The sequence below is a fragment of the Onychomys torridus genome, chromosome 1, assembly GCF_903995425.1.
Source record: "Onychomys torridus chromosome 1, mOncTor1.1, whole genome shotgun sequence".
Taxonomy (NCBI): Eukaryota; Metazoa; Chordata; class Mammalia; order Rodentia; family Cricetidae; genus Onychomys; species Onychomys torridus.
The window spans coordinates 163313854-163338424 of record NC_050443.1 but is presented as its reverse complement, the minus strand read 5'-3'; the positions used below and the strand labels follow the sequence as shown (position 1 = coordinate 163338424).

At 49.8% G+C, this 24571-nt stretch overlaps 1 protein-coding gene across 9 annotated transcripts in view; it reads right to left on the bottom strand.

The window, feature by feature from the left end:
• The window catches only part of Pax2 (paired box 2), a 92181-nt gene that overhangs the window by 35185 nt on the left and 32425 nt on the right, over nt 1–24571 (bottom strand). For 7 of the 9 annotated variants that reach the window (XM_036196638.1, XM_036196644.1, XM_036196659.1 and 4 more), the window contains 2 exons: nt 14601–14686; nt 12493–12612 (listed from right to left, as the gene is read on the bottom strand). In XM_036196638.1, coding sequence (XP_036052531.1) covers nt 12493–12612; nt 14601–14686 — 206 coding nt within the window. Of the gene's footprint in view, nt 1–6276; nt 6346–12492; nt 12613–14600; nt 14687–24571 lie in introns of all 9 variants that reach the window. The other 2 variants (XM_036196629.1, XM_036196651.1) reach the window with 1 other exon arrangement.

The window sequence follows — 24571 nt, the reverse complement described above, 5'->3', positions numbered from 1 at the left end:
ACAGTGAGGGCCAAGGCCATCCCTGGATAGTCTCTGTCTCACTCTGTGCCTGGCATATATATCCTAGATGCTCTGGTGTCCTCCACACTCAGCAATTCCTGCTCACCCTCACCCTCTCTCCTACCTCCCCTCTTCTCTCCCTTCCGTGCCTTTGTGGACTCTACCTGCCAGTTCTCCTCCATGGGATCCTGGAAGAACTTGAATACAGACATGGGGGAGGGGCGGTAAGCTGACATCTCATTGGCAGGGCAGAGTCAAGGCGCCCTTCCCTTTCAGCCACATTCTCCCCCACAGAACCTTCTCTTAAAAGTTACGGGTCCTGGTTAAGCTCAGTAGAACATACACACAAAACACACACACACACACACACACACACACACACACACACACACACACACGACAGAGAGAAAGAAAGAAAGAGAGAAAGAAAGAAAGAAAGAAAGAAAGAAAGAAAGAAAGAAAACACACATGAAAGGAAGGAAGGAAGGAAGGAAGGAGGGAGGGAGGGAGGAAGGGAAATAAGGAAGGGTGGAAAGAAGGAAGAGAAAAGGAAGAAAACAGAAAAACCTAAAGCAAAACCAACAACAAAACAAAACAAACAAACAAAAAACCCCACCCGGACAATGGAAGAGGAGAGGGACTGGTCAGGTAGAGGGAATTAGAGGAAAGGCGCAGGATAAGAAAACATTATGGGGTGAATATAATAAAAATATGCATGTATGAGATGTCATAATGAAACCCATTATTATCGGTAGCTAACATTTGCTAATAAAAACAAAACCTATTATAAAAATAAAAGTAATAAACAAAGTTATGGGTGCTGGCCCAGTTACAGGTTCCTAGTGTGCATTAGCACAAGCAAGCCCCATGCTGTGGGCAGAAAGGTCTGGAAGGGCCGATACTCTAACTTGGTTATAAGTCCCTCTGAGATCTCTTGTGGCCTCACCTTGTCAGTCACTTACTTCCTTAGAATTCTCAGAGAACAGGCAAAGGTCTCAAATAATCTTTCCCTAAGAGACTGCAGTAGCTGTCTTTAGTAGCTGCAGGGAGCCCACATGGACATTGCCTGGCATCAGAAGAAGAGATATTTCAAGGAGACCTAGTGGAACCACATTCTGGTCCCTTCCATGGCCAGGTCTTTATTCCCACTGCCCAAGACCACACTGTCCCTTGCTGGCTTTCACAAACTGGCTGCTCCAGGTGGTCCACAATGTCTTTGATTCCGTTTACCATACAGCCGTGCCACCCAGTGCCCATACTGCCAAGTGTCTGGGCTGGCCACACTGCCTGGGGGGATAGAGGTGGCAGGTGGGTGTGGAGAGAGGAGGAAAGAGGGGCTCCTGGAGCTTTTCCTCTCAAGCACCATACCATCTGCATCCCTCTGTCCTGGCTTCTCAGACTTTCTCAGCCTATAGTGTGTGTGTGTGTGTGTGTGTGTGTGTGTGTGTGTGTGTGTGTGTGCGCGTGCGCGCCCACCTGAGCATTTGCACAGTGTCCATGCATTTCCCCCTCTGTCACTGGCTTACTCACTCTCCTGCCCACACTTTTTTCTTCTGGAACCACTTGGCAAGCTTGGAGAAGCTGCTGGATGGAATCCAGCTCTCCTGAGGAGGAAAGCATAAACTTCATAAATGGCATTTACCTTAATGCAGGTTCCTAGGGCTGTTTCCCTCTGGCTTCTCTTTCCTCCCCCATCCCCTCTGTCTCCATCACCTTCTCGGCCTCTGTATGCACCCTGACATATGTATGCATGGGTACACACACACACACACACACACACACACACACACACACACACAGAGAGAGAGAGAGAGAGAGAGAGAGAGAGAGAGAGAGAGAGAGAGAGAGAGAGAGCACAGGTACATGTGCTATAGCTAATCTTGAGAGGTTGAAAGTTGGGCAGAAGGGAAGGGAAGGGGAACCAGTTCTGCTCTTCCATTTAGTGAGAGAAGGCCACAGCTGGGGGTCCTCCACCAGCTCCTAGGGATGCCCACGCCCTGTCTCCAGTGGAGATGAGCACAAAGGGTGCTTTGAAGCTGGCCTGCCTCGGGGAGGGAGGGATGCTGACATTTCACAAGGATGGCCAAATGAGGAGCCACCTGGAAGCCAGGCCACAAGGCTGCTTGGAAGGGAGCGAGAGAAGGCTGGCCTGCAGCAGGTTTGTGAGGCCTCTTGTGTGATGCTGTCAAGGTCAGCAGGTTTGGGTTCATTGAAGGGTCAGGATGGTTTGAATTACTGGCTCTGCTGCAACTAGACGCTGAGGCTCAGGCCTGACTTCCAGCCCCTGCGCCAGGCCCCACCTTCTCCCAGACTGTCTGCCTTTTCCACCACTGTGGGCCAGAAAATGAGGTCCCAGACAGCCCCAAGGCCACCTTGGCTCTGAGGAAGGCAGGATGGGGAAGGGTCGCTGCCTGGTCTCAACAGTCTAGGAGGCTGCAGGCATCCTGGACCTCTCAACCCTTTCATTTTCTTCATATCCATTCTGAGGGGTTCCGTGCCAGCTGCCTGTCTTTCCCCATTGCCCATTGGTCTGCAGAAGACGTGGGCACCCAGGAAGGTGAGCCCACAAGCAGCAGGGCCCAGGGAAAGCCCTGAGCCTGGCTCTTCCCTTCTATGTCCAGAGCTTGTGCTGGGGTGGGGGTGGGAGGAGAAGAGCCGAAGCAGTGGATTTCTTGCTTCATGCCCTTGCTGGGAGTGGGGTGGGAGGAGCCAAACCAACCCACAGGGTTGGAGGACGGTTGCCAGGGGAAGATGAGAAATGGAAGACATATACCGAAGTGATGGGTTCTCATGTGAGGGTGACTACAGGAAAGATGTGGAAGACATGCTTGCCTTTGCAGAGAATGTGTGACCTACACTCAGTGTTCAGGAGCAGAGGGATACAAACAATCCCCTCTGCAGCAAGTCAACACCTTCTCTTCTGGGGTCGCCACCCTCCGTCCCTTCTGTCTATGTATAGACAATGCATACTGTTGTGGTAAACCTCAGAATATTTTAAGCAACTCACTCTTGAGCCACAACAGCACGAACTAGCTGAAAAAAGGAAACAAAACAATTTAACTTTCAACTCCAGTGTAAGACTACGAATCTGCACCTGTCCACCCCAGACAACCATGGCTGAACTCGGTACCTCCCCACAGAAAAACACCAGTCACCTCTGCACAGAGCCCACAGCAAAGGCTTTAACAAAACATTGACACAACCTGCATTTGCTCCTGAGGAGTCACGGGCTCATGGCCAATGATATCTAGAGAGTTCAGTGAAAATATGCGATCTAACCGAGATAGAGAAAAAGAACCTGCTGCAGGTACAGCCAGTCTCATCTCCTTGGTTACCAAGAAAGCATAACTAGAACCACAAAGTATTGTTCATAGTGGGTCTCTCTCTGGACCTTTGAACTTAACTCTTTCTTGAACTGGATAGTAGCCAGTTTTGAGTCTTGGCTGGAGATGAACATAAATTGAGTGTTGTTTAACACAGTCGAACCCCAGCACCTGTCCAGACAGGGGGCTCCCATATTCGGGCCAAGGGACCTGTCGCACTGAGGCAGAGTCTATGATACATGCTAGGTAGTACTCAGCACACACAGAGCCATAAAACCCCAGTGTGACCCACAGGAACCTTAGCTCTTCCTAATTCCAGCTTTTGCTTTTCCTGGCTTCAGTTACCTTCCATTTGTTAAGTGGATAGGACTGAAGAGATGGCTCAGTGGTTAAGGCACTGGTTGCTCTCCCAAAGAACCCAGGTTCAATTCCCAGCACCCACATGGCAGCTCACAACTGTCTGTAACTCCAGTTCCAGGGAACCCAACACCCATGGCAAAACACCAATGCACATAAAATAGATAGATAGATAGATAGATAGATAATAGATAGATAGATAGATAATAGATAGATAGATAGATAGATAGATAGATATTATTAAGAGGAAATTCCAGAAATAACAATTCATGGGTTTTCAATTGTGTATCTTTCTGGGTAACACAATAAAACCCTGAGCTGTCTGCTTAGTCTCACCCTGTGTACGAATCAGCCTTGTGCTCAGTGTACCCATGCTGTACCCATTGGTCACTTAGTGGCTGTCTCGGTTATCAGACTAACTTTCACAGTACCAGTCTATAATTGTTCTGTTTTAATTATTGTTGCTGTTTATCTCTTACTGTGCCTAATCTATACGTTAAACTTTTGTATGTATGCATTGGGAGAAACAAAGCCTGTGTAGATAGAATTGGGCATACAAGGCTCCCCATGATTTCAAGTACCCACCAGGGGCCTTGGAGATACATCCTTATGGGTAAGAGAGGACTACAGTATTCTCCAGATATGCGTCAGATAGCATCTTCCCACTCTCTCCAGCTCACTCTCACTGTACTCTTTCCCAGACTCCCTCTCTCTCTCTCTCTCTCTCTCTCTCTCTCTCTCTCTCTCTCCCTCTCTCTCTCTCTCTCTCTGTGTGTGTGTGTGTGTGTGTGTGTGTGTGTGTGTGTGTGTGTGTGTGAGGATTAGGTGGGCACAACTGCACCCAGGTGCTTGACTTAAGTTAAAGAATCAGTACATTATCATTCTGTTGGGCCAACATGTGCAACCTTACAGTGTCTTCTGACTCCCCTCAACCTTCTCCCAGCTCCTTCAGGCTATATCCTGTCCCACTGAAACAGCATGTAGTCAGCAAAACTTCCTTGTGTCCTTCCCATGGGACAAGCTCCAAGACCAAAGGCCATTGAGAAAGCCAGACTCAGTCTACAATCTCTGCCTCTAAATGCCAGCCCACACTGCTCTCGGGTCACAGAAAGTCTACCTATCCAGCCTTGCTCACCTGCATACCCACCCCTAAGCTGCTGCCATAGCAAGCCGTACCCAGAGATCCAAGGCCAGGAGAGCCTCTCCCTTCTCCAGGATCTCCCTTGTCTTGTCTGACACTGGTTCTCTTCCCACAGCTCCTCCAAAGGACAGCTGGGAAGAGCTTGGTGACCAGGGCACGCCTGGTTCCCATTAATGAGATACACGGGTGTGAGCCAGCCATGGAGTCAGTCTACAAAAGAAGGCGATCCGGCGGCCAGGAGCCGAGCTGCTCAGGTAATTGGTTTATCTATCTGGAAGCAGGGGGAGCAATCTCAGCACAGACAGACTAGCAGTAAAGTCTCTTCCTTAAGGCTATTTCCTTTGTCTTTTCAATTGCTTGCACATCCATGTGAGAGAGGGAGAGAGTGTTAAAGAGAGAGGGAGAGGGAGAAATGTTAATTTGTGAATTAATGGCTTTTCTCAGCGGAATTGTAAATTCAAATGTCACCTCACACGGTGACACCACCGCTGGTCTGCTGAAGAAGCAATGATAAGATCCCCCACCTCCCTCAGTGCCCCTCCCTCCCCAAAGATAGCTGTGGAGTGGAACATGCTACTTTTAATTTGCAATAACAACACAACAGAGGTAGACGGTAATGACTGCCTCTGCCACCCTCCTCCCAGCTTCCTGCCCCCCAGTCCAGGTGGCTCCCCCATTTCCTCTCTCCCCACCTCCTTCTGAAGTGACCCCCTCACCCTGCTGCCCCCCCAGCCAGCCCAGCCAGTGGCTGATCACATGGGGGGTGCCTTTGGAATGCTGCAACCCTCTCTTCTCCTTCAATAATCAGGGAATTAATGACCCTGAAGTTAGAGTGAGGCTGATACCGAGGCCCTGCCCAGCGCTGGGAAAAAACCCTCATTGTTTTCAAGCAGGAGGCGGGCAGCAGTGAGGGAGATTCATGGATGGAGATTGAATATGCAATTTTCTTTCACCTTGCCAAGAGCTGCCCCTGGGCTGTGCCTGGCCTAAATTTTTCCTTTTACCATCTCTGCCTTATCCGGCCCTCCCACCTCCCTTCCATTCTTTCCAGAAAATTACCTTCAAAATTGATTTCCACTTTTACAAACAAATATAATGGGAACACAGGAAAAAACTTGGGCCGTGATGAATTAGGGCTGTCAGGTGCTTCCAGGTCTCCTTTGCTTTTGTTTTACTACCCGATCTACTCTTTGTTTTTCCAAGGGCTGGAAAAACTGCCCCCATCCACAGAGCGGCTGACCCTCTGGGCCACCAGGCCTCAGCCCCAAGCCTCTGTGGTGGCCCATGGTGGAAGAAGGGATCCAGGCCCAGAGACTGTCAGCTTTCTAAGGCTCCCAGTGAAAGCCTGTGCCTCTGCCTCCAGTTGGCTGACTGCCCTTAGGACCCATTTCTCTAGCCACTCCCCCCAAGCTATTCCCCTTAACCCCCACACCATGTCCCCTCTGGCCCTCATACCTCTTAAAGTCCAGACCAGATGCAAACCTCCACCTCCTCTAATGTGGGCAGGATCAGTGTATACCTCAACTAGAGTAAATAAGAGACAGACAGACAGACACTGAGAGATCCCGAAGGACAGGCAGGTAGATCGGGGGCCAGATCCCCAAGCTGGGAGACCAGGCTCCTCTTCAAAGAGATACAAAAGTTCTGAGCTGCAAATTACACACAGCCTGAGTGGGAAGGACTAGTTCTCTGCCTCAGTATCCCTCATCTTAGGCCCTAGCCACTCTCAGGGTTGGGTCAACAGATGTAGGTTGATACCAATGGGTTCTTGGGGCTAAACTATATGCAGGCCCATCCAACATCCACAGTGTTGAACACTCAACATGCCTAGGTCTGGCTTAGGATTCTCCTGGCTGCTGGTGTCAGCAAGTATGTAGCCATATAATACTCTCTCCGAGCATATGCATTATCTAAAAGACTACATGTCTTCTCAACATGTGACATTCCACACCCCCTCACTCCTAAAGGTCTCAGAGTGACATCACACACACAATACACTTACATAAACCATAGAAATATAATACGTGGTTTAGAAAACAAGCATCTAGTCTCCAAGGTAAATAAACAAGCTTGCATGTAGGAATAGAAATGCACACAGAGGGAGAGAGTAATAACGCCATCTTAGATAAAGAAAGGCACTTTTATATTGACCTGTGTAGGAAACTATGGTGGACACTGAAAATGACGATAACCCACTAGATAACCACTGAGCAACAAGTGGACAGGCAGAGGAAGACACAGGTGTCTCAACCGTGCAGGTGAGGCCAGCTGCCTCAGTCTTTCCAGATTAGCTTATCCCAGAGTTACAAAGAGCCCGGCGGGGTGAGGGAGTCCAGGCCCAAACAGACTTCTTTCTCTCCTCACAGCTTCATTTCCTCCTCGTAACGTTGGCACCTGCCAAGCAGACTATTTTTTGCCTAGGTACACAGTTATCCATCTTCCAGGGTGGAGCTGACTTAACACTTTAGAGCAGTGGTTCTCAACCTTCCCAACGCTGTGACCCTGTAATATCATTTCCTCATGCCGTGGGGACCCCCCAAGCATAAAATTATTTTTGTCACTACTTCATAACTGTAATTTTGCTAGTTAGGAATTGTAATGTTAAAAAAATAATCTAGGGGCTAGAGAGATGGCTCAGTGGTTAAGAACACTGACTGTTCTTCCAGAGGACCCAGGTTCAATTCCCAGCACTCACATAGCAACTTACAATTGTCTATAGCTCCAGTCCCAGGGGATCTGACACCTTCACACCAATGCATATAAAATAAAGTTATTTATTTTTTAAAAAAAAATCTCTGTTTTCTGATGGTCTTAGGTGACCCCATGAAAGGACTGTTTGGCCCCAAAGGGGTCGTGACCCACAGGTTGAGAACCACTGCTCTAGACACCTAGCATTTTAGAAACCTCTCCATAAGAAGTAAGGGTTGAGCAGGGTGGTGATGATGTAGATCTTTAATCCCTGAACTCAGGAAGCAGAGGCAGTTGGATCTCTGAGTTTGAGGCTAGCCTGGTCTACGGAGTGAGTTCCAGGACAGCCAGGACTACACAGAGAAACCTTGTCTCGAAAAACAAACAAACAAATGAGGTAAGGGTTGTTGCTACTCCGCTTGACAGAGGAGCTGGGGTAGAGAAACAACTTCCCCAAGGTCACACAGCTGAGTAGTTCTAGGATTCCAGTCCAGGGTTCACAGTTAAGGCAGGGCTGTGTGGAGGCTTCGGCCCTGGCAGGCCTTATTCAGGCTTCTTCCTTCCTGATAAGGAGTTTTGAAACCTTCTCTTGCCTCCATCTAGGGCCTCTAACCAGGTGCTGATCATGTCCATAGCTCAGTCCCCTTATGGGCTCCAAGCACAGCCTGAGCATGGCTCTTGGGGACTTCTCGGGAACACTAAGGAGACAGTCTGCTTCTTCCAGCAGCATCCAAAGCAGAAGGGAGCTATTCACGCAGTGATGGGACTCATTTGCAGCCATGCAACTTGTCCGGCCTGCAAATGCACAACTGCACCAGCTTGGCACTACCCTGTGGCACAACTCATTGTACACCTAATTAATGGAACACAAAATCATGGCCCCCTGCAAGCCCACACATCCAAGGCTGGTACCAACACGCCTCCCTCCCACAGATCAGCAGACCCTCACCATATGACTTCATTTGGATTTTTGGGCAAGTTATAAAACTTCTCTGTGCTTCCCCCCACTGCCAGTGGACAGCAATGCACTGGACTGTGGGCGGGGCGGGGGAGAGACAAAAGACAGTTTTCTGTGGTTGGTTTTGTTTTCTTTCCAGGTTGGGCATCGAACCTAGGACCTTACTTACGCCTACCAGGCAAGCACTCCACCACTTAGCCACACCCCCAGCCTGGCTTTAGTTCCTCAATCTGAAGATAGAGAGGCTATTACAACTCTGTTTTCCAACCACAAGAGCCAAGGTTCAGGGAATTATGTTTCTTAATACAGCTGCCCATGACTGTTGGTTGGAAGTGAAGGTTTCAGCAGGGCATTGATGAGGATTTCTCCTCCTTGGATTGATACACAGCCTGTGTCCCAGGTGCTTTGTGCATATTTTCCTTATCTCTCCCTGGTCTTTCTGCCTGGGGTCCTGGATCCCTAGGAGAAGAGTCCAAGCTTCTTGAGTGCTTCATTTCTCCAAAGTAAGTCTGAGTTTTTGCACATTCCCCACAGGCCAGGGCTTAGGAAGGAGTCTAAATCAGCTCCCGACCCTAACCCTGAGTCAAATCTGATTGGCCCTCCTTGATGAATAGCCCTATGATCACCACTGATATGAATTATTGCCAGTGAGACACCAGTAACTACTGCGGAGAAGGTCTTCATTAAAGCCAGCACACACTGCGGTCATCCCTTGCTCATGCCCACCACCTCAACATGGTTAGAGCTAAAGAATGGGCCACATTGTGAGGTGGAAGCCAGGGTAGCTTCCTGGAGGGCAAAGGGACACCCAGCTTGCCTCGAGACAGTCTAGGGAGATGTCACTACATCTGAGGTCAAAGGAGGGTCAGTACAGTTGATACCTTTAGGACTCTCCCAGAGGAAAATAACCTGGTCCTCTAGTCTCTCTGGGGTCTAGTGCCTGGACATGCATCCCAACACTCTGCGCTCCCTCAGATCAGTTTCCTTTTCACCCAAAGTCCTGGCCCGGGAGTTGAAGGGCACACCTGGGTGTTTGTGCAGTCTATGCTGAGGCTCCTTCCGTGACAACGACTGGCCTGCCAGCCGCTTTGCTACCTTGGCCTGACCGCAGACTTGGGCTACATCATCTTGACACATAATTATCTCCCCATTCTTAATCATCTGAGCTGCTTCCTAATGCAAACTGGACCCCGCTGCTTGGGGGCCTCTGGAGTGGGGGAGGGAGGAGTCCTCCAGATCTCCCTTTGCTTCTCCTCTCTCTCCTCTCCTTTCCCACCTGGGTCCCATGGGTCAAGACTGAGATGGTGGTTGGGGAAAGCTGGCGCCCCTCCCAGGCCCAGCTTCCTGGGAAAGGACAGCTCCATCTGGCCTGGGATTGGTGAGAGAGAGAGAGAGAGAGACAGAGAGAGAGAGAGACAGAGAGAGAGAGACAGAGAGAGACAGAGAGAGAGGCAGGCAGGACAAGAAACCCCCAGAAAAAAAAATGGCAGATCCTGATGCTTCTTGTAACCTGATTAGGCCTAACAGATGAGCCTGTGAGGCTCTCACTGTCCCTCTCTTGAAGATTACAGCTCAGCTGTTTCCTGAACTGCCACCCTGCTGGAGACCCCAGGCCACCCCTGCTCCTGTGTCTTCCTGCCCAGATACATTTAGGGCTACTCCTGCCTTCAGAGAAAAGCCTGTCCTCTTACATAGCTCAGTCTTGGTCTGTTCCTGTGACTCTGTCCACTTGGGGTTACTTCTCAGAGCTCCCCCTTTGCCACTCAACTCATCCTGGCCGAAGCCACCTAGCCATTGCTGTTCACTGGCTCAGTGCAGACAGAAATTTCAGGGTGACATTGTCCTCCACACCCTCCTCAGCCATGCCCTAGGGCCTTCCTCAAAGAGCAGCAGTGAGCTTCCTCCCTACTTCCTTCCCCACATAAAGGCCTGGCCAGATCTCCACCACACCATATGCGATGGCCTTTCTATCTCTGGACGCAGTGTTTAATGCATGCACTAAAGCATAAGCTCCCTAAGGACAGGAATCATATCTTGTTTGGCTCGGGGATCTCCTGTACCAAGCTATTCTCATAGCTGACAGGCAGAGGGGTGTCCCTGAATTGAACTGACTGGAAACAATGGGTGTAAGCAGGAGGAGGGGAGAGCATTATGTTCCTGACCTGACTGGCTGGCCCAGCCTGGGTAGCCCCCCGCCTCCCTTCACCACCACAAAGGCCCAGACAGCAGAAGGTACACAAAGTCTCTCTCTCTCTCTCTCATACACACACACACACACACACACACACACACACACACACACACACACATACACCACATACACACACACATGCACACATACACACACACATACACACACACATACACACACACACACACACACACACACACACACACACACACACACCTGCCCCGCACTCCCCCTTGCCTCAGACCAAAGAGGGAGAGCACAGAAGGGTTCCTGTGACCTTCCGGTCCCCCTGGACATCTCACACTCTAAACAAGGCAGGTAGCTAAAGAGAAACCCTTAGGGTTGGAGGCAGACTCTACCAAGGCACTTAGGATGCCAGGGAGCTTGGCTAAGGCCTAGATGTCAGAGGCCCCAGGGAGAATGGGGGCTTAGGGCCTCTCCCACAGCCTCCCCCTGCCCATCAGGGGCTGCCGCCAAAACAACCACAATGAAATTTAGTGAGTGGCAAAGGCCGCGGCAGCCAAATGGGTTTGGATATTTTGGAAGAAAGAGAAATCGAGCCAGACAAGCTGTTTCCCTGTGAAACGAGGCCATTAGGGCTTCTGGAAGAAGGCCAGCACCAGGCCATCACTGTCTTGCCAGGTCCAGGTCTCTCCTGCACTGTGTCCCTTCCGCTGGAGGCCAGGACTCTTCTGATGTCTTTTCACCCTCCCCTACCCCTGCCTGGGTCTGGAGAATCCAGACTGCAGCCTAAGAAATGTCATCTTTGTCCCTGTCTCTGTTCTTTACCCCCTCAAGAAGAGCTTGTCTCTGCTCGGGATGACCACGGAACCCACTGTCCAAACACGACATTTTCTGAAGGAAGAAAGTCAATGCCTGGTTCCGACACAGGGACAATTGTCATACATTGTGATTTCCTTGAGCTAATGGAACATACGGTCACTGTCCCCTTCATGTTCCTATTTGCAGGTTCTGTTCTCCGGAGAGTATCTATAGAACCCTATACATCCTGCAAAGGCCAGAAGTTACCACTTCCCTAGCTGGGACCATGGGAGAGTTGGAGCAGGAAGCTGGCCTGAGATGTTGGTATCTGTGTCCATCTGGGTGCCCAGGCCTCACCCTCTAGAAGAAAACTAGCTGGCCACCAGGGCACCACTAGTGCCACAGTACCTGAGACGCACCTTGTCCCATGCTTATGCTATCAGTCGCTCCCCTGATTTTCTTTCATCCGGTGTCCTCCTCTTAATTCCCCATTCCTCTCGACTGGGTCTGTGCTGTCTAAGGTGCTGGCTGTGCCTTGAGGGCTCAGGAGGAGACGCGAGAGTCAGATGGTGTCCCCTCTCATGACCAAGAGTATGGCGAGGCCCTATATCCGGCTCCCCAAGTAGTTTCAACGGGAGCAGTGTCCATGTGCTACAGAGAAGGGACCCCAGGGTCCTCCAAGTCTGTATCACCTGCTACCTCTAACTGGGATCAAGTGAGGTCGAAGTAGGCTGGCCTTTCACCCCCAGGTCAGATACCAGCTGTCCCCCCAACCTCTACAATCTTCTCAAGGTAAACAGCTGATGCTACTCCTCCTGGCATCCTACGGGGACAGCTGGGGTGAGTCCCAGCAGAAGGTGAGACCATCGGGGCTGAGCAGATGGTGAAGCTGGTGGCCCCAGCAGCAGCCTCCCTCCCTCACGTCAGGAACCAGCAGGGCAGTGGGGGTACCAAGGCTTTGCTGCTAAAACTGATCTCAGGGCGCAGCAGCTGCGAGGCCAGCAGAAACCGGAGCCCCGAGTCCACGGACAAAGCATGCAGAGGGAAGCCAAAGCTCTTCCCTCCTCCCTACCTTCATCACGTTTCCTCTTCTCACCGTTGGAGCGAGGAATCCCCAGGATCCCATTGATGGAGTAGGATCCCACTGGGTCATTAGAGGCGCTGGAAACAGGAGGGGAGGCCGTGCTGGGAACTGGAGGAGAAGGAGGAGGACACACCATCAGGAGAGCAGTTGTGACGGAAGCCCAGGCTGGGAGGAGCAGAGGGCAGAAGGACAGGAGCTCATATCCCCTCCTTCTGCTGAGGCTTGAGGGAGGAATCACTCCCACAGACAGACAATGCAGGCTGTTAGCACTTCTGCCCAGGTTAAGGTGAGTGGTGGCCAGTCAACCCAGGCCTCCTCAGCCACCTATGGCATTTACTGGTCCCTCAAGCCCCTCCCCTCAGATAGACGTAGTATGGGCCCCCAAACTGCCAAGATTCGCTGTCTAGAAAGTGCTCCAGTGACCTTCTCATAGCACAGTTCCAAGGGTGCCCTCTGGAGCCACGCTTCTAGTGTCCACCTAATCCAAAGGCTGAGCAAATCCTTCCAAACAAACCCCAGCTCACTGCTTCTCAGTCTCCTGGGCGGAGTCCTCACCGGCCCTGATTTAAAGTCTGAGGTTTCCTCAGATCTGTCTCTGACACTTGGGGAGGCACAAAGCTGGTCCTGGTGTTCCCCAGAAGCAGCCTCTCTCCCATATGCTTCTGGTCTTGAAATCGATGGAGAAGTTCCTACTTCCCTTTTGGGGACAGGCCAGTGAACACATTCACTGTGCCATGATCGGCTCAGGTGTAGCTCAGCACACCCCTCCCTCACCACCCAGGCCTGGTGAACAAAGGTTCCTGACAGTCCCAGCAGAGCTGGTGCAGCCACTTCCATCTCCTGCTGGTCAGGAGGGAAGAAAACCAAGGAGAAGTCAGTGTGCCTGTGCACAGAGGGTGGGGCTGGGGCTGGGGACTTGGAAGGCTGCAGCAGGTGTTCTGATAGGCCTGGGTTGTATCTCTGAGAGCCTGTGAGGAGCTAAGAGGGCCAGAGAGGCAGAGAGCAACAGAGGTAGAGGCGAAGAGATAAGAGGAAACAGGCCAGAAGAAAAGGATGGCGGGAGACAGAGGGACAGATCCATAGCCAGACACAGGAGGGGTGGGAAGAGGACTGGGGAGGGAGAGATGGGGAGAAAGTCTAGTAAAAAAGTGTTTTAAACTTGGGGGTATGACTCCATGGAAAAGTGTCTGCCTACCATGCATAAGGTTATGGGTTCTATCCCTTTCTCCCCGAGAATATATTTTTTTTTTCTGAGACAGGGTTTCTCTGTGTAGTTTTGGTGCCTGTCCTGGATCTTGAGCTGTAGACCAGGCTGGCCTCGAACTCACAGAGATCCACCTGGCTCTGCCTCCCGAGTGCTGGGATTAAAGACATGGGCCACTGCCACCTGGCCTCCCCCACGATTTTTTTTAAAGAAAGATTTACTTTTGTTTGTTTGTTTGTTTTAAGACAGGGTTTCTCTGGGTAGTTCTGGCTGTCCTGGAACTCTCTGTAGACCAGGCTGGCCTTGAACTCAGAGATCTGCCTGCCTCTGCCTCTCCAGTCCTGAGATTAAAGGCGTGCTCCACCACTGCCCAGCAAGATTTTCTTTTTTAAATTTATGTGTATCTGTGCATGAATGTGCACATGCATGCCTACGGAGGTCAGAACGGTATAAGATCCTCTGGAACTGGAGTTACAGGTGGTTATGAGTCTTGCCTGACATGGGTGCTGGGAACCAAACTTAGGCCCTCTGTAAGATCAATACATGCTCTTAACTGCAGAGACATCTCTCCAGTCTGCCCTCTCCCCCCCAAAAAAGATGTTTTTAAAAGAATGGAGCAAAAGAGTAGATTTGAGACAATGTGGGACTTAAGGAAGGACATACAGGGGGAGTGAATCAGATAAGTAAGTGGTGATGGAGAGTAAGGAATGTTCAAAGGAGAATGGCTGAGGGATGGCTGGGGGAGGGCCAGGGAAAAAGGGGAGAAGAAGGGAGGAAGACACAGACTAGGGAGGCCCTAGGAGGGTAAGGAGTGATTGGGGGCCATGGGACCATGGATCTCACTGGGGTGGACAGTTCCCAGGGCTGGGTTGTGTTTTCTAAGCCCTCTTACCGATGGTGTGGCCAGGGGCAGTCACTCCTGTCCCTGCGCCATCCGGTGTTGGGTGGAAAGGCTGCTGAACTTTGGTCCGAATGATCCTGCAAAGCATCACAACAATATTACATATCACAGGCCAGGCCCGGGCTGACCCTGCCTGGCAGAGGGTCCTGCTGAAGCCTCACTCACCTGCCCTGCCTTCCTGCCCTCCCCTACTGCTGCAAGGCAGGAAGTTTCTTTCCTGTCTGTTCTGCATTTCGCTTAGCACGCAGCCCTGGGCAGAGGTGGCCTGCATTCTGTCCTGCCTTGAACTCCAGCTGAACTGCAGCTAGAGCCTGGGCAGCAAGAATTAAGGCTCAGTCAAGTGGACCACAGCATCTTTTCCATTTCTGAGGGTCGAGGACTGCCCTGGTGGCTAGTGGCCCACCTTCCTTCCCCGGTCACACTTATGTAGCGCCTGGTACCAGGAACGCCTGGGTCTGGAAGTCATTTTGGCTGGCTTTCCATCTAGGACCAAAGTTAGGGAAGAAGCTTCCTCATATACTGAAGCCAGGAGAGAGGGTCGAAGGGTAGGGCTGGGCCATGGGTGATCCCACAATAGCACCTTGTCCCTTTGCGGGCATCAGGCCCCACACAGCCTGCTCCTCGTCTGGCTGGCTTACAGCCTCTCTTTCTTTTCTATCCAGACTGGTCGAAGAGCTAGTGCCATCCTTGTGCACTCCGGGAAATAAAGGAACAAATCAACCCCCCACTCCCACCCCTGAACGAGAAGCCTATCTTGCAGGAGTCTAGAAAAACACAGAGCTCCATCATGCAAGAGACCAAGTCCAGGGACTGGGGAATGTTTCTCCCTCCACCCAAACCCTCCACCCTGTCCAACTGAGCGTTGCTCCTCTCTACAGAAAGCCAAGTTCACTTCTACCATCCCAGTAAGTTGCAAGCCATGAATCATTCAACTTCAGCTTTTTTTTTTTTTTTTTTTTTTTTTTTTTTTTGAGACAGGGTTTCTCTGGCTGTCCTGGAACTTGCTCTGTAGATCAGGCTGGCTTCCAACTCACTCACAGAGATCTCCCTGCCTCTGCCTCCTGAGTGCTGGGATGAGCTCAGCCTTAGCTTTTACTGATTGCTTGTAGGCACGTAGCTGGGACCCTGTCTCCCAGTGCTGGAAAGTTGGGAGGGAGGATTTATATTTAAGGAATGCCAGGTAGCCCAAGGCAACGAGGCAGCCAGTGCCAGAGGAAGAGCCACCCCCTGAAGGTAGGGACCAGGGGGAGAAGTGGACGAGGAGGTGGAGCCTGGCACAGACTCACAGCAGAGCTGAGCTGGATGCAGGAGCTGGATGCGTAGAAAACAGCAGAAGTGTACTAGGCTGTCCTACAGAGCCAGTCCTGGTTCTGTCTCGGTCGTTAGAAAGCCACGTAGCCTCATTTCGTGTCTTTGTACCTCAGTTTGTCCAAGTGAACAAGAAAGGGCTCTCAGGGACACAGCATCTCCAAGAGCTCTTTCCTCAGGAAAACAAATAACATGATTCTAAGATGAACAAGAGCATGGAGGGAGGCGATGTCGCACACAGGTGCTGGAGGAGGGCGGGAGTTTAGTGGGGAAGCCAGGAGGAACACAGCTGGGGTGATGCCAACACCCCCAGCCAGAAGTGGTAGAGGAGGGAGAGGAAATGGGGCTGAAAGCTCCCACCTGATGATGGAAACAGCCATTTCCACTCATAAAATCAAGCTGGGCGGGGGTGAAGGGGTGGGGGCGGCGCACGTCTTTAATCCCAGCACTTGGGAGGCAGAGACAGGAGGATCTCAGTGTGTTCGAGGCCAGCCTGGGCTACAGAGCGAGTTCCAGGACAGCCAGGTCTGTTACACAGAGAAACCCTGTCTTGAAAAACAAACAAACAAACAAAAATGTTGTACACCAATATTATATATAATCTATAAGACTCCATATGTACTTCTGTTCATTTTCACAACTTCATAATAAATACTATTGTCTTCATCTTGCAGACGGACAACCGAAGCTGACAAAGGTTAGCCATTAAGGTTTCTTTGGAGCCATACTGCAGGCTAGAGCAGAGTCTGAACTCCGTCTCTAAAATCTGAGTCTTCTGCTCCTTTGTCATCCTTCCCTCATTGTGTGAGAATCAAGCCTCAGAGGCCTGAAGCCTCGCACAATGCTCACACTAGAGGGAACGTGGGCAAAGTGGTTGATCTCTGGAAGCTAATATGTCGGCATGAGGTAGCAACAAGCTGGTCTCAAGAAAGAAAGGAAGAAAGGGGAGAATCTTCAGGAGTGCGAAGGGAAAGAAGCAAGGGAGAGTGGCCAGGCTTTGGGGACCAACTGGAGTCAAGCATGGCTCTAAAACACTGCCGTGTCGTGGAAGCTGTGTGGCGTGTGTCATCATGGAGAGCAGGGATGCAAGAAAGTGAATGGCATAGGAAGAAAGTGTGGTGTTGGCTCTAGAGGTGTGAGGTGGGCAAGTCCAGACATGGCTGGCCCAGAGGAAAGCAGTTTATAGATAAAGAAGCATGGAACAGTGTAGGAGGCTGCAGTGGTGGCCACCGGAAGCACCAATGCAGAGCAGGGTAGCCTGATCTCAGTAGATAGAGGAAGCCATGCTAAGGATTTAATCTACAGTGCCAAGGGTGGCCATTAGTGACTGAGGGACAAGGAGGAAGAGAATTCTGGAAACAGGAAGGCAGAGGCAGAGACACTGCCAGCTGCTGCCATGAGAAGTGAGATGTAAGGTACTGGTAAGCCACGAGCCACGTGGCAACTTATAGACTAACAGAAATGGGTTGATTTAAGATATAAGAACTAGATAGCAAGAAGCCTGCCACAGCCTTACAGTTTGTAAGCAATATAAGTTTCTGTGTGATTACTTGGTTGGGTCTGAGTGTCTAGAGAGAGATTTGTCCTGACTGTGGGCCAGGCAGGAAAACTCTACCTACAATTAGTGACTGAGCCAGACAGCTCAAATAGGATCCTGGCAAGAGGTGCAGGGAGGAGAGGGGAGTTCTAAAAGATGACTGTGGTGTGGAAGTCACAGGATGGCCCACTAACCAGAGTGTAGGTGATTCAGGGCATGAAAGAGGTGTGCCAGAGAAGAGGAAGAGAGTGAGGTTGCCAAGGAGACCGAAGATGATGCAGAGCAGGGAAGAACAGTGGGGAACTGGAGCGAAGGACCAGGGCAGAGTTAGACATACACAACAAGAATGTCAGAAAGGAGCTTTGACGGCTTTGCACTCTCAGCAGAAGGCAGAGGAGAGGTTTTGAGGCTGATCACTGAGAGCCATATGACCCCGCCTGCAAGAAAGTCTAGAAGGTAAGACTTCTACCAAGCAGCTGTTACCAAACAAGCTTCCAGGGTCTGGCGAGTCTGCAGTGACTCTGCTTATAGGCTGACAGGCTTTGGTTTAAGGAGTTCCAGGGCTGGGGCTGGGGCACACAGATAACTGGACTAGCTGGTGCAGTTCCTGTCTGTATTACCAGAGCCTCTGACCCCCGAGGCACTGATACAGATTTAGCTGAGGCAGCAGGTGATGGAAAATCGCTATGCCCTGACAGCAGCTTGGTGGTGCATGGGAGAGAAGTTGGGCAGGGTGCCTTCTATGAGTTACTAAAGCTCTTGGTGTCCATCCATGGCCCCAGGGAGTGAGCACCTGCCAGGTCCCAGAGCTGATCATAGGGAATTTAAGAACCAGGGTTGTGGAGACCCTACGATTATTTATATTCCTCCTACATTTTGTGCTCAACGTGAAAGACAGGGCACTGCTCCATTCCCAACCAAGCAGGCTTTCCCACACAGAGTGCACTTTCCTCCTTCATTTCAGTGAGAGCTCACCCTGCTGGGTGCTTTACCTTGCTCCCTATACAGGCACTGCTGGGATTTTAATGTCTCCAAGGATGCATGTATAGCTAAAGGAATTTGGGTTTGGGTTTTGCCTTTCTTTTCTTTTCTTTTTTTTTTTTAAGATGTATTTTTTTTATGTGTATAAGTATTTGCCTGTATATGTGTATAAGTACTATGCACATGCCTGGCACCCATGGGGGACAGAAGAGGGCATTGGATCCCCTGGAACTGGAGTTACAGACAGTTGTGAGGCACTGTGGGAGTGCTGGGAAGCAAACCTGGGTTCTTTACACAAGCAGCCGACGCTCTCTCTGCCATCGAGTCAGACTTGTTCTGATCTGTTTGTTTGTTGTTTTGAAATAGGAGCTCACCATATAACTCAGAAACATCTGAGAACTGGTCCTTCTGCCTCCCAGGTGCCGAGCCATCATAGTCCAGGTGTGCACCACCACCCCTGGGTTACTGAGGGATTGGGGATATGGGCTTCAGGCTCAGTCTGCCCAAGTCAGAACCCCAGCCCTTGGACTTTTCTTACTCCTTTATCTGTAAAATGAGATAGTACTACTATGGACTTCCCAGGGCTATGGTGAGGATTAAGTAGGATAATTCATATAAAGTGATTAGTATGATGGCCGGCTCAATAAATGCTAGCTGTAATAATAATGTTCACTTGTGTTATTATCCCTGTGGGTGACCCCTATGCCTAACTGCTTTCAATTTAGGGGCTGAGCCAGGTGCAGGCAGGAGGCCTCCCTTCTCAGTATGCCCCAACTGGATCAATGCAGGTACTCCCTGGGAAGAAATAGAGAAGACGGGATGAACAGCAGCAGGAGTCACAGGCCAACCCACAAAAGGATGCAATAAGATGCCCCAGAAGGCAGACTGGGCTGGACTACGTTCCATCTGAGTGCACTGGGATGGACCCACAGAGGGCTCAGGTGGCGGCAGAGCTTCAGAGCATAGGATGATGAGCAGATGGTGAGGTCACTTCCCTTTGGTTAAACTCCCAGGAAACCTCCACTTCCTCCCACCTTGAAGATGGAAACAGTCTCAGGTGCTCTGTGAGACGGATGAAGGTCTGCCTGAGTCTCCTAGCAAGCCTGTTAAATTGGTGAGGAGATAGCTCCGCCTTCCGCTGGGAACTTGGACTCTGGCTTACCCCTTCTCCGTCTTTCCTTCCTTCTCCCACTGTTTCCTCTACGACCTTCTCTGTCTCTTCATCTGTCTCTGCCCCTCTTTCTCTCTCTTTGTCCATCTGTCCATCTCCTTGCACCCTGAAGTCCCACTATGGCTGTGTGAGTTTATTGATTCCTGGGAGCTGGGGGAAAGCGGGAGGTAGGGCTGGGGTGCAGGGCTCAGGGATGGAAATAGAAGGCTATAAATTATTTGTGACAGGAAAGCAATAGTGTCAGAGTGCTGAGCACAAGTCCTGTGTCACTATTAGATTCCTTTTAGCCTGATGACACTGTAAAAAAGGTTAAGTGTCTGCTGGAATCGTACACCTGGGGGGCCGGGTTGGCCTGGGAGCAGAACAAGCCACTGAGAGCAGGTATATCAATTCTCCAGGCCAATAATATTCCTCTCATTGATCGCCACGCAAAGTTCAAAAATCTCATTACAGCCAGGCAGAGCGGGAACTTTTTACAAATCAATAGAATGATATAATGTATGTATACATAGTACAAATGTATCTATTCATCTATCCATCCATCCACGGTCTGCCTCAGGGTTTCCAGGTTAGCCTACCCATCATATTATGTTATGTATAATAGTATATTGCATTATATTATATGATAATAAATGATGTGCAAAAACTTCCCCTCAGGTGGAAACAAGAAGCGGTCCTATTAGCATTGAGGTGACCTCAGACAGCTCACCTTGGAAGGAAGGAGGAAGGTCTAGGTGGTCAGGACCGCTAAGAGCGATGCCTCCCAGATGAGACTTTTGTGATTAAAAAGCACTGTGCCCTGAATCTTTCCTGTGTGAGATGCCATGTTCTAAGCACCTCAGACATTTCATCTGCTCTGTTCTCCCAGGAACCCCTTTTGTAGACGGTCATAGGCCATCTATCTATTTTATAAACGGCAAGTCAGAGATTTGAATTCAAATAGACTGATCCCAGGGCCCACTTCCTCAACTGCTCGGCTCTACTGCTTCCAGAGAGAAACTTGCAAAAGTGCAGACCCCCAAGCCCCTGTATCCTGGACCCAGCAGTCTGCTCTTAGACACAGAGGCTGGCGGACTCCTGAAACTCGCTGTTTCCTCACCAGGATGTGGGAGTAACAACATGTGTTGGAGCCAGCTGCTAAGAATATGTAGACACGGGATCTCCAAGAATGTCCTCATGAAATCCTGCTCGCTAGCTTGAAGCAGACTGCCCTGCCAGCTTTGGAATTGTTTCCTTAAGGAACAGCATTCTGCCCCTCAAGCCTGGTTATACCACTGGTTAGTCAAGGAGCTTTAGTAGTAAAGTGTCAAGGTTTGTCGCATGTCATCTGTACATGCATAAACCAGCTCAGACCGTTCCACTCCGGAGTCTACAAAACATACTGAATTCCTACTGTGAGATTTGTAAGGCAGGTTACAATGTTTAGGACTAGATAAGCTGACTGCCCACCACACTGATAACCAATAAGAGGGTGGGGCCTCTGCCAGTGACTTCAAGCTGCATGGCTATCATGAGCTGGCTCATTCTTAAAAACAAACAACTATATTTGCTTCAGCAAAAGATATTTCATCCAACAAATGCAGGTAACTGCTTCATCTCGGGCTTCTCAGCGCTGCCTGTGTCAGGCATATATCCCTGAGGCAAGCCAGCTGGAGATGTTTCCTAGCAAGTGAGAAGTCATAGATCACCCAGGAAGCTGTTATGTCTCCTCATGTGGTGCCTGCTCCAGAGGACCCCAAGGAACCAAGTAGCCCTTGCAGATTGGAGGCTGAGACTTACTTTCTCCTCACACAAGGACCCCCGGGAATTCTGCCCCTGGCATCCCCAGGGACCACTCTGAGGCACTCCATGCACCATCTCCCTTTGTAGGCACTGCCTCTGCAGTTTGTATGGTTTAGAGGTGTTGCCCAGGCTTGCTCACAGGCTCTGCGGGTTTTAGCTTGAACAATGAGAATGCCAGTGAGGCGAATCAGGCATTCTTTGCAGCTGAGAACTGGCCTTTCCATTCTGGCTAGAGCAGGACACAGCTAGAACACACTGGTTCTAGGTTATGAAAGATCTTCCCAGATGATGTAAAAATACACACACACACACACACACACACACACACACACACACAGAGAGAGAGAGAGAGAGAGAGAGAGAGAGAGAGAGAGAGAGAGAGACACACAGACACACAGACAGAGGAAGAGGGGGTGGTGCTCATTGCAGCCCAGGCTCACATCTTACACTCAATATATATGTAGCCCCCGAGTGCTGAGATTAAAGGCATGCACCACCACGGCCTGGCTTGCCTTGTACTCTTAATCTTCCTACCTCTGCCTCCTGAGTGCTTGGGTTGTAGGGATGCTCAGCTGCAAGTTATAATTAAGCTCCAAGAATGAGAACCCTACCAGGAAGCTCGCAAAAGTGTGTCCTCAGATGACTGCCCTAGAACTACCTGCATCATAATCCCTTGGGGCATTTGCTAAAATGCAAATCACTCAGTCTCTCCTTGGTCTTCCTAAATTAGAATTTCTGAATTCTACAGTCTGAGAAGATGAGCTCAAGCCAGGGTGTGAGGGAAGTACCTGCTGGGGTTGGTGGTGGTGGGTGGGTGGTGGGTGGGGGGTGGGTTGGGGAATCAGGAGATGCTCTCAGTGCATGAAGATGGCTCCTTACTCATACTTCAGGCCACATACCTATCTGGAAATCCTGACTTCAACCAACAGTCACCAAAACTCCAGAAGCTATCACCTCCTCTGTAGAGACTAAACTCTAGGTTAAAAATAAAAACATTTCAAAGTGGTTCTTGTGAGTCCCAGGATGATTGACTCCCAGTGGTTTTCCAGACTATGCAGTTTCCTGCAACAACTTAGCCTCCTAGGACAGGCATTGAGGATGACAGCCCCTTCACCGTGTGTCCCTGGGATCCCAGGCCAGACACAACTGACTAGATGGGCCATGGGGCTGGCCCAAGGGGGCAATGGTGATGGTTTATATGATGAGTGATAAGCATATGGGTTGATTTAATGTCAAGATATGCATAGGTTTAAAAATTAAGGGACAATGTGTTTAACTAACCATTTGGAAATCAGTCTACAGTGCATGCCAAGCCAGAGCGTGACCAGACTCCCCCATCTTGTCACCGGCCTTGCCCTCATCTGTCAGGGCTTCCCGCTAAAGCTGGGGTCTACCAGCTGTTCACCCCACAGTGCTGCCTGGGAGAGTCTGGTGGCTCTGGGACTGTCTAATGTGATGGGTAAATTGGTCCTGCTATAGGCTTACCACAGCGGTGAGTCTTCCCCTCTGAGCCTGTCCATCCTGCCTACCCCTCCACACACACGTACAGACACCCGTCTGTAAGCAAAAGGAAGCCTGCAGGGATACTGGGTTCTCTAGTGACTGCCTGGCCTTGCTGTCTCTAGCCCTTGTCACCTCAGCCACTCAGGGATTCAAAGAACAGTCCATCAGTCTCTGTCCTGGAAGACTAGGATGGAGCTAAACGCTGCCCTTGCTTCCTGTTTCCGACATGGTCAAGTCAGGGCTTCTCAGCCTAGCCTTCAGTATCTTCCCCACCAGCCTCTGGCCCCCACCCACCTCCTGCCTCTGTAGCTTTCCAGTCCATCGCTTTCTGTTCCCCCATAGAGCTGGAATCTTTCTTTGCTTATCCAGTTCATACTGAACCCTCCCATGGACTCAGTTCAACAAGGGCAAAAATGTCATAATCATTTTTCTCACCTCCTAGCAACAAACAAGGCCAGCTATAATAAAAAAGGAACTTAATACTAAGTTATTAATACAATTGGAAGAGAAGAATCTTAAGGGACACTGTGTGCTAATATATGTTCTATATGCACCAGCCACTGTGCTAAGTGTTTTATATGGACTTTAAAATTTAATCCCTGCACTCAGGAGGTAGAGGCAGGCAAATCTCTGTGAGTTTGAAGCTAGCCTAGTCTACATAGTGAGCTCTAGGAGAGTCAGGGCTATATAGAAAAGAAAAAGAAAAAATAATAATAAAATGCAAGTCTTCTAAGCACCTATGAAGATTATTATCCTCGTTCTTTAATGTGGAAACTGAGGCTCAGAAATATTAGCTCACTTGCCTAAGTTTACACAGCATTTCTGTAAGAGTCAGAATTTCAACATGGGCCTCTCGTTGCAGGGATTAAATTTTTAAGTCCATATAAAACACTTAACACAATGGCTGGTGCATATAGAACATATGTTAGCACACAGTGTCCCTTAAGATTCTTCTCTTCCAATAGTATTAATAACTTAATATTAACCTGCTCCACTAACCACTTGGTAGAAAAACTTAGTCTTATCAAGAACAAATGGTAAGATCTAAGGCTAGACCTCACTAGAAGAGCTGCATAGAATAGCAGTGTAAGTCATAGTTATATTTGTTTTAAAGCCTTTACATGTATTTATTTGTGTGTGGAGTGCTAGTGTGGATCAGTTGCAGAAGTACGTTGTCTCTTTACCCCAGTCTCTGCCTTTGACTGTTAAAGGGTGTGGGAATTGAACTCGGGTCATCAGCCAGGGCAGCAGGTACCTTCACCCACTGAACCAACTTGCAGGCCCTAATCATTTATTTTGTATTCGCTGTAGAATAGACATTGTACACAATGCATTTTCTCATTCAAATCCTAACCAAAGCTCTGTCAAATAGGTGTGTTCTCCAGTCTACATTAGAGTCAACAGCATGGCTAAGCAACTCACCCAAGGTCACATTTTTAATATCACATTGCTTTGGATCCAGGTCTGTGACTTCAATATCTGAGAGCTAGGTAATATAATCTCCTCTGGGAATTTCTATATTAATAACCCTTTGTGTCTATTAGCTATTTGAGCATGAACAGTTTTCTTAGTCTTTTCCCACACACGATTTGGACAACTGAGCAACCATCTGTAGACAGCTGGCAGAGGTTTCATGTTGTTTGAAACTTGCTTTCCTCTCCCATGCATGTGCCATAGATT